The sequence below is a fragment of the Sinocyclocheilus anshuiensis genome, unplaced genomic scaffold (genome assembly GCF_001515605.1).
Source record: "Sinocyclocheilus anshuiensis isolate Anshui unplaced genomic scaffold, SAMN03320099.WGS_v1.1 scaffold679, whole genome shotgun sequence".
Lineage (NCBI taxonomy): Eukaryota > Metazoa > Chordata > Actinopteri > Cypriniformes > Cyprinidae > Sinocyclocheilus > Sinocyclocheilus anshuiensis.
Window position 1 is genome coordinate 206,516 of NW_015552592.1, and position 13,086 is coordinate 219,601.

General features: G+C 35.5%; 3 protein-coding genes across 4 annotated transcripts in view; all 3 read left to right on the top strand.

The window, feature by feature from the left end:
- LOC107665548 (transmembrane protein 53-like) overlaps positions 1 to 1,600 on the top strand; it is a 5,140-nt gene extending 3,540 nt beyond the window's left edge. Inside the window, exon 3 of the mRNA XM_016456468.1 lies at positions 440 to 1,600. Within this exon, the coding sequence (XP_016311954.1) occupies positions 440 to 801 (362 nt within the window). The 3' untranslated portion in view covers positions 802 to 1,600. The remainder of the gene's footprint in view (positions 1 to 439) is intronic.
- Positions 1,601 to 2,296: 696 nt separating this feature from the next.
- tmem243a (transmembrane protein 243, mitochondrial a) lies at positions 2,297 to 4,226 on the top strand. Of its 2 annotated transcripts, XM_016456471.1 has the most exons (5): positions 2,297 to 2,347; positions 2,444 to 2,694; positions 2,966 to 3,016; positions 3,564 to 3,668; positions 3,937 to 4,226. In XM_016456471.1, the coding sequence occupies exons 2-5, from the start codon at positions 2,626 to 2,628 to the stop codon at positions 4,057 to 4,059; spliced, it is 348 nt and encodes a 115-aa protein (XP_016311957.1). In that variant the 5' UTR covers positions 2,297 to 2,347; positions 2,444 to 2,625; the 3' UTR covers positions 4,060 to 4,226. The 2 variants fall into 2 exon arrangements, with proteins under 2 accessions (XP_016311957.1, XP_016311955.1); XM_016456469.1 differs by lacking the exon at positions 2,297 to 2,347 and having other exon boundaries at positions 2,354 to 2,694.
- Positions 4,227 to 4,986: 760 nt separating this feature from the next.
- LOC107665539 (UPF0577 protein KIAA1324-like) overlaps positions 4,987 to 13,086 on the top strand; it is a 24,963-nt gene continuing 16,863 nt past the window's right edge. The window contains exons 1-8 of the mRNA XM_016456454.1: positions 4,987 to 5,157; positions 9,323 to 9,443; positions 10,597 to 10,786; positions 11,167 to 11,314; positions 11,420 to 11,509; positions 11,850 to 11,955; positions 12,055 to 12,207; positions 12,725 to 12,813. Coding sequence (XP_016311940.1) covers positions 4,993 to 5,157; positions 9,323 to 9,443; positions 10,597 to 10,786; positions 11,167 to 11,314; positions 11,420 to 11,509; positions 11,850 to 11,955; positions 12,055 to 12,207; positions 12,725 to 12,813 — 1,062 coding nt within the window. The 5' untranslated portion in view covers positions 4,987 to 4,992. The remainder of the gene's footprint in view (positions 5,158 to 9,322; positions 9,444 to 10,596; positions 10,787 to 11,166; positions 11,315 to 11,419; positions 11,510 to 11,849; positions 11,956 to 12,054; positions 12,208 to 12,724; positions 12,814 to 13,086) is intronic.

The window sequence follows — 13,086 nt, forward strand, 5'->3', positions numbered from 1 at the left end:
GGAGTAGACACAGTGTAACATTGGATTTGATTTGTTTCACAGTACTAATCATTGCCTGGGTTGCGTACGTATGTGTGGGGCAGAGCTATCAAAATGGGGACGAGACCCTTTTGGGGTAGGGGCGTGTTTGTTTTGGTGATTTCAAATGTCAACATTGGCTACCAGAAATCGCTTACCCCACCTTTAATATTTTTGTGAAAACTGTGATACGTTTTTTTAGAATTCTTTGATGAACACAAAGTAAAAAAAAACAGCATTTATTTTAAATAGAAATCTTACTGTAGGTTTAAAACATATTTATCTTTAAACAGCTTAAGTAATAAAACTACATAAGGCCTAAAAAAACATCAGATTTCAGAGATAGAAATTTGTCCTGATGAAATTTCAAGTCACTGAAATCTCTTGCTTAATTATTTTGGGTTTGTTGTTTGTTGTCCAGGCCTGGGTAAAACTATATTGCCCCGGATGGAAGGTCTCGTGAAGTCGGCTAGCCTTCTGTACTTCCGTGTCTTTAAACACCAGACGGTTGACTACTTCAATTCATCGATCAGTGTTTTCTGGAACACTCCTGTGATGGCGCCTGCTCTTTTCTTCTACTCTGAGAACGATGCACTGTGTGATTACAAGAGCTTGGAGAAGATGGTGGAGTTCTGGAGGAGCCGCGGCCAAACTGTGGAGAGCAAGAAGTGGAAGGAGTCTGTTCATGCAGGTCATCTGCGCACACACCCTCAGGATTATCTGTCCACGCTGGAGTACTTTGTGCAGTCTCTCAACATGGTGCCTCTGAAGGCCAAAATATGAATTTTGAAGGCTGTCATCCGTCTCATTAAAACATCCAAGTTGCCTGAAGTGCCTGATTTTATTATTACATTGACATTCTCATGCTCTTTGTTCAAGTGGTAACTTTGGTCTTGCAAAATCAGACTGTTTCTCAAACTTCTTCAGTCTGTTGAAATATTTATGTTAACTACATGAAACCCTTTTCAGCCAAAAATTCATACCCAGTCCAAAAGAAGAATCTGAGCTCCTTTTGAAGACTGTAGCACTGTTATGTTAGGGACGTGCAATACTTCAGTTAGGTTTATTGCACTACAATGTGAAGCTCTTGTACTTTGTCCAACATCTGTTCGGACCTCAAAATGACTTGACATACAAAACTCTGTATCATTATTTTGTTGTAGATATTTTTTTGCTAAACCGTAAGTACTTGAATAACACTTAAACGTTTTTTTTCCCCGACCTTTTGTTAATAGTGAATTATAGTTTATATGACAACTTGACTTAACATTTAACATCTATAGTATGTTCTTTTGAATATACTGTCCTTTGATCATTTATCTGTTACCTCAAAAGGAAAGTTATTTTTTAAATCTACAGAAATGACGTACTTTAAATTGGTCAATGACGAAATCTGAAGTAAATTAATAAATTAAAAACATAATACACTGTTTGACACAATCCTGGTAAACCTATGCAATGTTGTTTTTCTAGCAATGACGCATGGGTGGTTTGTTCAGGTACCTATGCAGACAATATGGTAAATACAAGTGGGACACTTAGGTTTTTGTATTACATTATTTTATATTTTTATTCTGTATAGTGTAATAGAAATATTTAGCTTATACCAACTTGCATATTTTAAAACAACATTTATGGCAAATTTTCGAAGTGTCCTGCTTTAGTGCATCAATACAAGAATGAAGGTTTTTACGTTTGTGTTGCTTCATCTTGCAAAAGTCAAATAAATGATTCAGATTGTTGATGTGTTGTCTGTTTAGACGAGAAGTCTAGCAAAAGGGTTGGCAAGAACATAATTTGGCAGAATTTTGTTTAAAGTGAATGACTTGAGTTGTTTTCCTCTAGAGGGCGCTTGTCGACTCGGACACTGCGGGAGATGTATGAGCACTAAAATCTACACTGGTGTAAATGCAGTAGTATTTTCCAAACAATTTAAAAACTCTGTTATCTTGCACAATGATTATTGCTAATTAAAAAGTGAAACGTAATTCATTTTCATTAAATGGTTTTAAAGATTATCATCTAGTAATCACAAATGAATGTGATTACTCTCTCTTTACCAGCGCTGAGAAAAGTAACAGGTCCCACATGAAAACCTTAGTTCTTATAAGTTATTTTAGCAAAGGTATTAAAAGTCATTTTCAACTGAATAATAACACTGGGAATATTTATAGACATTTAAACGAAGAGAGATAGAGAGGGAGGGGAAAAACAGTGAATAGCTAAAATATAAAAATTATAATTTAGGCCAATTATACCTGGGCCACTAAGCCCCGCCCACTTCGTTACATTGGGTGTGAATTGAATTCTTCGAATGCTAGATTAGAAAGTAAACGAGCACACCTTTTTCTGTACATTTCCCATAACTAACAAGCATAATCTCATGACCATTTCTCCTAACAATGTCTCCCTGTGTTCCATTAAGATGTATGTAAAACAGCTCGCTTTGTGTTTCTGCTTCGGCCTGAGGCATGAGTGAGTGTTACGCAAATGAAAGAAAGAGAAAGTGCTTTCAGGCCTGATCATGAGTGCAGGAGGCTGAGGCAGGGTTCAGAGATGATCCGCTTCTCATGACCACAAACCCTCTCAGTCCCACCAGGCAGCAACATGGATGATGATTTCAGGACACGCACCAGTGGCGCAGACAACACGCTGTTTGGAGAGACTTTAACGCGGGTGAGAGAAACAGTTACTGCTTTTAAGTGTTTATCAGCATTAATGCAGAAACACGAATTTTAAGATTGTTTAATTGCTTATTGATCAAGGCAAAACTCTTGAGCAGGCATTACAGGACTCTTAGAGGGAGATCATGAAGCAGAATTAAAAGGAATTTAGTATGCACAACATGAACTTGGATATATGGAAAGATTTTCATCAAATCAAACTAGTTAAACTTGACTAAATTTACCCCCTGTATTTGTTCATGTCAACTTCTGTTTTCTTTCAGCACACGGCTGTTAATCTGGCTATTGGTGGACTCACATCTCTGTTTGTCCTAGTGAGTATTAGTGACCACACACACACACACACACACACACACACACACACACACTGGTCAGCTATCCTTGTGGGGACTCTCCATAGGCGTAATGGTTTTTATACTGTACAGACCGTATATTCTATTGCCCTACACCAACCCTACCCCTAAACCTACCCCTCACAGGAAACTTTCTGCATTTTTAGATTTTCAAAAAACTTAATCCTGTATGATTTATAAGCTTTTGTACCCTTGGGGACCACAATTTAGGTCCCCACCGTGACACGAGTCCCCATGAGTCTGTGTGTAGTCAGGTTTAAGTCCCCACCAGGTTATATAAACCAGTACACACACACACACACACACGTACGTTTAGTTAGCTATCTAAATGAGGAGACTGCATAGACTTCTACTGTTTTTATATACAGCTACTTACCAATACTATAAACAAACCCACACTCTGTGTATTTTTACAGTTTAAAAAATTTATTGATCCATCCAACTGCAACTGGCTAGTTGTACCTGAAAATTGAATAGATTTTTTTAACCCCTCTCCTTACTTTTTCAGGTAACTGTCATCAGTTCGTTTGTCTTCCCTACACCTCCTCCAACAGCATTAAATATTTTCTTTGTGCTCTGCATCATCATGATCTGTTCTTCTGTATTGGTGCTGGTTAGTTCTGTATCTACAACATTTCTATATATGATCTATGTGGTTTAATTTTTTCCAACTCTGTTATAATCATTAATCTAAATCAAAATCTTTATCTTTTTGTCAAATCATGGGAGTTTTACAATTTAGTTTTCTACTGTGCTTCATGGTCACAGTGCTTGTAACAAGATGATTGATTCTTTTGGGTGATTTTTTTTCTAGTGTTTATATATACAATACAACATAATATGTATATAATTTGCTAAAACTGTTTCTCTGTTTTTTGTAGATATTCTGGTATCGTCAAGGTGATATGGATCCAAAGTTTCGTGGTCTGATTTATTATTCCATAGGTCTCATTATCCTCCTCTGTCTGTGTGCCAATCTGTACTTCCATGATGTTGGAAGATGACATGATTCAGACACACCACTTGACCTTCGTAATTCTGTCAAGCACAATAAAAAGTGATTTATTTGTCAGAAGTGAGCCTCACAGTTTTGATTATGTGTGCACAGGTGATATGATGCTTGTTCAGATCTATTAAGCTTTTATTTAAATATTTGGACAGTGTACTTTTTGTAATTTATTTATTTTTTGACAAAGCTGAATATTTTGTAAATTATTTTCTGTTGCTGTCAAGAGTCAGTCATGCTAAATAAAGCAGCATTTCAGTTAGTTATTAAATATCGTGATTTTTGTTCTGTGAACAATACTGGTGCCAGAGTTCTGAACACTGGCAATAAATAAAATAGTATACATGTACTATGGAAGTGAAATATTTTATGGGTTGGAGACCATTATGACTATTGCAGTGAGTCTGGATTCTCTCTTCATGAAGAAAACAAAATAAGATCATTTTGTTTTAGACATACAGTGCACTGTTATTGGAAAGTTGACAGATAACATGGGCTTTTTTCAGATTTAAAATTTGAAGTTAATGAAATGTTTAAGAAAAAATATGTTTAAATAGTTTTAAATACAGCATAGCGTTCCACGTTGTGATTTCTTTGAAACGACGGCCATCTTGTGGTGTGCATATGAATAACAATCACAAATGCTTTGGATTATTTTATTAGTAAACGTAAAAGCAGTGTTCTGAATGTTCATTGTCCTTATTCGAATATATTATAGATATTATATTTATGACTCTACGGTGTGCAATTATACAAATAGTTTGATTGTCACCCTCAAACTTTAAAACATTAAAACACTTCAAGTAAATATGTACTATTTTAAGCTACTCGTTTTGGGACTAATTTGGGTAACACCGTTGTGACGTCATTTCTACGACTTCAAAGCAGCTCCGTCAGATGACGTTCTATGTTGACGTCGCTCGCTGGTCTGATGGGACGGTCCCGTTATTCCATTCGGCAAGCGATGGAGCGCACGAGGAAGACCATTGTCCGCCACCGAGGCCGTTTTGCACCGGACCATACGGCGTGGATATGTTTTGTTTTCATCCTGAACGCGTCCGCGGCGTCTGCCGCTCACCTGCGCCCGTGTAATGAGGTGAGAGATCATTCCCGCTGATGTTTCAAGGATTCAAGGATTCAAAGCGTTTATTGTCATATGCCCAGTGAGGAAAACAAGTTTCCCTGAGCAATGAAATTCTTACTTTGCTGTCCACAATGAATGCCAAGACAGTGCAGTGCTATACACACACATACACAAACTATACACATATACATACATACACAATGTAAGAAACATAATAATAAAAACTATGCTGCAGTAGTAGGAATATAGACTATGAAAAAAAATAGAAATATAGACTATGTGTATCTATATATGCGAGTATAGAGTAGAAATATAGAATGTGAAAATAGAAATATAGACTATGTATATGGTATCTACATATGCAAATGTACAGTATTAACTTATGTGCAAAAATAAAACAATAGTGCAGTAACGTGCAAATTGAGTGCAACTACATGATAACAATAGCAGCAGTAACAGTAACAGATGTGCAAATTGAGATGAGGCTACATGAGTAATATTAACAAATATACAATGGTAGTAATAACAGCAATAACATTACAAATGTTCAAATGAGATGAAACAATTTGGTCCGACTGTTGTCTGAGATAGATAAGTCCACTAGCTAGCTACCTGTTTAAGAGTCTAAAGGAAAACAAGAAGATGCTGATGAGCCTCAGTTTCTGCATTCATAGTCAGCGTTTACTGCGTTTGATACACTCGTCCAGTTCATAAATCTGTTTTTCAAGCATCTGTGGTTTTCTATACATTTATTCGTACTTTTGGGATCAGTCTCTTTACTGACACGTGCAGCAAGATAATGTAGGTTGTCACACCTTACAATAACCAAAGTAACAGGTGCATCACAGATCGAAAAGCCCTAACCAATGAGAAGTAGGCTGACTGAATAAGGTAAAAAGCTAGTTTAGATGCTCAATATCAATTGTTATTTATGGCTTTCTTAGGAATCAGACTGTCACACTGTCAAATACCGTTGGTGAACATCTAAACATGCTTTTACAAAAGATAGTTCTGCATGAGGCTTCTTGAGGAGCATGTCTCTGGAAGCTTAGAAGTGCTTAATGTGACTCCTAAGTTCTTACAAGAGCTGTAAATTCTGTCAGTGCTTCCTTCACTGCGGGTAATGGCTTTGATGCTCTGAATATGCACTGCAAAAAATGCTTTTCTTACTTAGATTTTCTGTCTTGTTTCCAGACAAAATATCTAAAAATTCTTAAATCAAGAAGGATTTTCTAGACAAGTAAAAATTATTGTCTTGTTTTCAGAAAAAACAAGTCAAAATTAAGTGAGTTTTTGCTTAGAACAAGCAAAATAACCTGCCAATGGGGTAAGCAAAATAATCTTATTTCAAACAGAAAACAAGATTATTTTGCTTACCCCATTGGCAGATTATTTTCCTTGTTTCAAGCAAAAACTCACTTAATTTTGACATGTTTTTTCTGAAAACAAGACAATAATTTTTACTTGTCTAGAAAATCCTTCTTGATTTAAGGATTTTGTCTGGAAACAAGACAAAAAATCTAAGTAAGAAAAGCATTTTTTTGCAGTGTGTATTTGGGTTCTTTGAAATCATGTTTTAGGCACTTTTAGTTCTTACAGTGTTGCAGTTTATTTGTATTCTAAATCAAATTCTTTATTTTTTAAATAATTAAACAGCATACAGGATACAAATATCTCAAGATTTATATATATATTACAGGTATTCAGAATCCTTTTTAAGCTGAATATCAGTTTATTCTTAAGTCTTTTGTGTATTTGATTATGGCATACTAAGGTATCTTGAGCTTTTCAAATGCATATTGATCAAGGAACTGATATGGTTTTTGTCTCGGTATATTGATTGGTGTCAGATTGCTGTTTGGGATGGGCATCTCATTTTAAATATGCATTTGTCATCCAGCCAGGGTGTGTGTTTTATTTCTAATGTTATGGTAATGGCTGAATAAGGTTCCAGTGGAGTGCTAAGCGGAGCTTTTCACAGAGATGGTCAGCCCTGCGTGCCCATCTCAAGAGCCTGGTGATATGATGTTAAGAATAGCCTCGCTGAAACCGCTTCCACTGAGAGCTCAGTACCTCCTCTGTGCACGGAAAACCGTGACTGTTAAAATCCCTGTGTGTCCCATAAACTAAAATATTGACTGCAGTGCTTGGCTATGAATAAGGAACAATATTGCAGAATTGGAACTAGGCTTATGCATTCACAAAAATCAGATGGTAATTGTACACAGTCCCCTCAAAGCTGCATTAATTATTTACATTATCCGGTAAAGCCTAGCATATGAAATAACACTTTTCTTTTTATTAATCGAACAGTGTATTGAACCTTTAGAACAAAAAAGGTTATCATGTAAAAGTAAAAACTGCTTTTTTATAGTAAGTTGCATTTAATGAGATCTTAAAAAAACAGTATAGCATGCTATTTACTTAAATAGATAAGATTATAAGACAAGTTATTTAAAACATGCAAACAAGCAGAATTTTTTATATAATCTGAGATTCATGTGATTCATTAATATACTCAATTGCTTTTAGGGAATTACATGCATTGGGAAGTTTAGGGTTTAACATTCAAATCTGATTCTTCATATGACGAGATTTGATAACCAAAGCACTAAAGTGATTATAGTGGCTGCATAGAAAGCATTGATTTTACTACATGATTTTTAGTGAGCTGTCTTGCATTGTGTCATTCAGTGGCACATTGATACAGTATCTGTGGTAACGGACTAGGCTTTTGTATGGTAATATCTGAGACTATTTCCTGTTTTGAGCTGTGTCTCTCAGTCTGCCCTCCCGTATGTTGACCCGCAGGGCATTCTGGGTTTTATTATCAGCTTCCTCCTGATAGCTGCCTTTCCTTCCCAGTCACTCAATAAGTGCTGGAGGATCTGCAGGCATGTGATGTTAAAGAAATGATTCAGAGGTTTTCTGTTGCATTTTGGCCGAACAAAATGGTCACGTCTCCGCTAAATCAGTAAATCTGTAATATGCTGATTAGTTGTGGGCATTTTGATTTGAATCTGTTTACTAAAAGAGTTGCTCAAATTTGTACACTGATTTATTAATTTTTTTAATGCAGGTTAAGTTGTTATGCCAATAGGTAGGAACAAGTATGTTTCTCTTTGCATATAATGAGTGAGTCATGCATCGAATCACTGAGTTGACTAAAACAAGTCATTTTATCTTTTATTGAAATTTGTGTGCCTGCAAGTCTACTAAATATGAGGCCCGTTTCCGTCACTGAATAAAAAAATGTAAAAAGGTTGTTGCGACTTTATCTCACAATTCTGACTTTTTTTTTCTCGCAATTGCGAGTGTACATCTTGCAGTTCTGACTCTTTTCTCAATTGCGAGTTATAAAGTCAGAATTGCAAGATATAAATTTGGACTTTTTTCACATAATTGCGAAATTATATCTCGCAATTGTGACTTTTTTTTTCTCAGAATTGTGAGTTATTAAGCCAACTGTGAGATATAAACACAATTCTGAGAACATATCTAGTCTTTTTTTTTTCCCCTCAGAATTGGACTTTATAATTCACATTTGTGAGTTTATATTGCGCATTTCGGAGGAAAAAGTCAGACTTGCGAGATATAATGATAACATTATATCCAAGTTGGTTGTTCAGTTGGTTTATGAACAAGAAATGCAGTTTGTTCTGTTTTTTTTTCTTCACAAACATAATGTCCCAGTTCATTCAGTTTCAAAAAAGATATGTCGCCACTTCATTCAATTCATTGTCGCAGTTTGTTCAATTTGTTCAGTAACTAGACATGTTTCAGATGTCTCATGAAATGACATCCCAGTTTGTTCAATTTGGTTGAGTCTAACTCAGACTCAAAACACAGACTCGTTGAGTGAACGGGAAATCGTTTAAGGCTTTGATGCATGGTTGTGAACAAGAAAGATCTGTTCAAAAACTTAAGAACCATACACAGTTGAAACCCCACCAATGCTGATGTCTGGAGAGGAAAGGGTGCGGACACAGCAGACTCAGGACAAATGACTCATGGATTTATTAAGGCATGTTACGACCTGTTTTACTGTCCTCTGCATTAAATCCACACAATACTCAAGCATCCATGTGCTTTACTCTTTTACAGTCAAACTTCACACATCCACACCCACAAAACACAAGTATCTTGTTAAATTTAGAAGTGCTGTTTGTTTTCGCAGGCGGACTACTACTTTGAGTACACGGAGTGTGACAGCGCCGGGTACAGATGGAGGGTGGCCATTCCTCTGAATCCAGGAGAGTGTACAGGACTACCAGAACCCGTGCAGGGCACCGACTGCAGTAGGTTCACATAGTGTGTTAGACATAGACAGACGGGAAGTTTAATTTGAAATGACAAGGGACTTTGGGAAATTGACATTGCTTATTTATTTGCATGTTCATGCATGAATGTGTACACTAATGTGATTCCATGCATTTTGAATGTCAAGTGTGTGAATTAGAACAGCATATTTGTCACCCCCTTATCAGCACAGAGGAATTTCCTCTTGGACAGAGTATGTTCAGTGGCCCCAGAGTAATCATTCCCAAAACCAGTTCTTGGCCCCTATATTTTATTTCTAGTCATGTGTAATATGAACGAAAGGTTCATAGTTTGAAAAATGTCCCTTTTTGCTTTAATAAATGTCTGATGTTTTATTGTGCACATTATTAATATCTTCATAAATATTAATCAAAATGTTCTCTGCCCCTGAAATTATTTTTGCTTTCTTCTGACTACAGTGGTGGAAAAAAAATTCACAAATAAAATTTTCTCATGACTTAGTGAGATCCCTGTGTATAAAATAGGTCCCACTCATTACCTTATTTCTTGCAAATTATTCATTTTTAAAATGTGTCTCATCATGGAAGTTAAAAGCTTGGAATTCTGTTGAATGTTGACTGTAATAATTTTTTTTTATTACAGGAAAGCTGTCATTATTGATTTTAAATGGACAATTACACTGAAGTTTATATGTACTTCGTTATGATATCAGTCATTTCTTCAGAGGAATATTATGATAGCTTGCATATTTATTTATTTATCAAAATAAGCTGGCATGGCATTAAAAACAAAATGTATTTATTTATTTTAAATAGACAAAGAGCCTGGTATGGTGTTTAAAACAACAACAACAACAATTTAAATTAATTAAAACAGCCAAAGAAGCTGGCATGCTGGTAAAAAACAAAAAACAAAAAAGCAAATAAAATGTAATTAATTAATTAACCAAAAAAGCTAAATAGCATTAAAAAAAACAAACAAACATTCATTCATTTTTATTTGTGTACGTTAGTGGGCTGAATGTTATGGCCTAACTGATTTAAGATCTATAATAATAGTTTTGGTGCACTTGACCCACCCAGTATTTTGATTAGTGATTGATCTGGTCAGTATGTTTTTTTTTTCTTTGGCATAAAATGTATTGTACATTTTGTTACGTCCTTCGGTCAGCATTCTCGTGCAAAGCAGGGGAGTTTCTGGAGATGTCTGCTCAGGAGTGCACTCCGTGTGCGGCTGGCACTTACTCGCTGGGCAGCGGCCTGCGTTTGGATGAGTGGGACGACATTCCTCCTGGATTCAGCAGCCTGGCAACCAGCCCTGACAACTCGCCCAACGGACAGAATGCGTCCACCTGCAGCAGGTCAGTTCCTTTGGAGGAGTCAGTCATGTATAAAAGATTGTTTCGAAGACCTCATGATTTTTGCTTTCTGTATTTGGTGTGTTTTAAAAAGTATTGATTATGTGTTCTGTTTATTTGTCCAACACTAAGTAGAAATAAAATCCAAATGCACAAAAAAACAACATGCATATTAGAGACAGTTTTACTTGCAGCCAGTCAAATGTATTTAAAATGACTGTTCCCGTGCACCATACACCGACTTATTCATGCAGGCACACACATTTCCAGTGACATGAAGCAATACAAGTATTAAACCAATAATTTATTTTTATCCTGTTATATAACTTAAGACTGTAGTCACCACAGTGTGTGTGTGTTGTTGTGTATTTGTGTGTGTTTAGTGCAAAGTGGGTCGCTCAGGGCTCGTATCTGGAGTCCAACAGAGATGAGTGTACTGTGTCTCTGATCTACACTGTACACTTGAAGAAGCCGGGGTCAGTGTACTTTGACTACCAGTATGTGGATAACAGCATCTTCTTTGAGTTCTTTGTAAGTTTGGATCCCATTTCGGCTGTGAAATGTTTGTTTGCAAGATATTTTAAGACATCAAAAGCAGCTATTTTGTATTGCAAAAATCCGTTTTCTTTTTGACAGATTCAGAACGACCAGTGTCAAGAGATGGACCAGGATTCAAATAAAAAATGGATCAAATTAACTACTCATGGAGAGTGGGGAACACATAGTGCAAGTCAAAAACTACACACTACTATTATAATTATTATTATTGTTATTATTTTATTTTTAAATACACTCAGGCTTGAACTGCCATTCGAAAGTTTGGGGATTTTTAAAAATGTTTCTGAAAGTCTGTTCTGCTCACCAAAGCTGCATTTATTTGATGAATAAAATATTGTGAAATAATATTGCAGTTTAAAATAATTGTTTTCTCTTTGAGTATATTTTAAAATGTAATTTATTCCTGTGAAGCAAAGCTGAATTACAGCCATTGCTCCAGTCTTCAGTGTCACATGATCCTTCAGAAATCATTGTAACAGAACAGTTGTTTTCCTCATATATATATCAGGTGAATCTGAATTCTGGCACTAATATCCTGTATTGGAGAACCACTAGAGTAACACTCGGCTCTAAAGCAGTCAAACCTGTACTCCTGAAGAACATACGGATCGAAGGTCAGGATGTGCTACGAATGTGTACCCCATTTTAATCTGAAAAAAAAAAAAAATCTTCCCCTTATTGAAAGATTATATGACACCATTTCTCTCCTTCAGGTGTGGCATATACATCAGAGTGTTTTCCATGTAAGCCTGGGATGTTCAGCCGCACCCCGGGCTCCTCCTCCTGTGAGTCCTGTCCACGAGACACGTATTCTGGCCGAGGGGCCAGCTCCTGCACACCTTGCAACACAAAAACACACTACGCCTGTAAGTACATACATGCATATGAATACCACATAGGCTGTTCTCTATTAAATGCATAGGCCTGTTTTATTTGATTTTATTTGTTTACCTGCATGATATGTGACCATTACTCAACATGAAAGAAATGAAAACATGCAAATTTTGTGTTTTGTTGCTAAACCATTGGAATATTAAAATCACAGGGTAGATATAGTAAATATAAATATATAGTAAATATTTTCGGTCAAATGGGTTTGGCTGACAAAAAAAAAAAGATTAGATATATTTAATATTTTTATATTTTTTATATTTTGATATCATATTTTGTATGTACACATATTTATGCAGAAATTAAGCCATTTGACTTTAAGGGAATAGAACACACACAAAAAAGAGATTCTGATATCACTTACTCACCTTGACCTCATATCACAATAATTCCATTTTAACACTTTGAATAATTTAGCTTGTGTTAGGCTTGTCTTCCAGTTCCAAACTATTCATGTCTATGTGAGGTATGACTCTTCTGTATCTTTAATAGCAGAAGGCTCTGCCATGTGCAAAAGTAGACCGCCATGCTCAGAAAAAGACTACATCCAGACATACAGCACTTGTGATAAAGATGGAAAGGTAAAATAATTATAAAAAAAAATGTATATGTACTGTATTTTTTAAAGCATAAGTGTCCCATATTTATTTTATATATACACTTTTATATACATTTGTAAATGAATATATACTTAAGCTTGCATTTAAAAGTTTTTTTTTTATATGTATGTATGTATGTATGTATAAATATGAGAGAGTAATGTCGTAAAATAGAAATATTCTTTATTTTTCCATTTAAAACATACAAGTACATAAATGCTCTAATATATATATATATATATATATATATATATA

Bases quoted from the DNA above. Each gene is read 5' to 3' on its own strand.
- tmem243a (XM_016456471.1), top strand. From the start codon at position 2,626: ATGGATGATGATTTCAGGACACGCACCAGTGGCGCAGACAACACGCTG. The intron at 2,695-2,965 runs GTGAGAGAAACA...GTTTTCTTTCAG, and splicing joins TTGGAGAGACTTTAACGCGG to CACACGGCTGTTAATCTGGC. The intron at 3,017-3,563 runs GTGAGTATTAGT...TTACTTTTTCAG, and splicing joins TCACATCTCTGTTTGTCCTA to GTAACTGTCATCAGTTCGTT.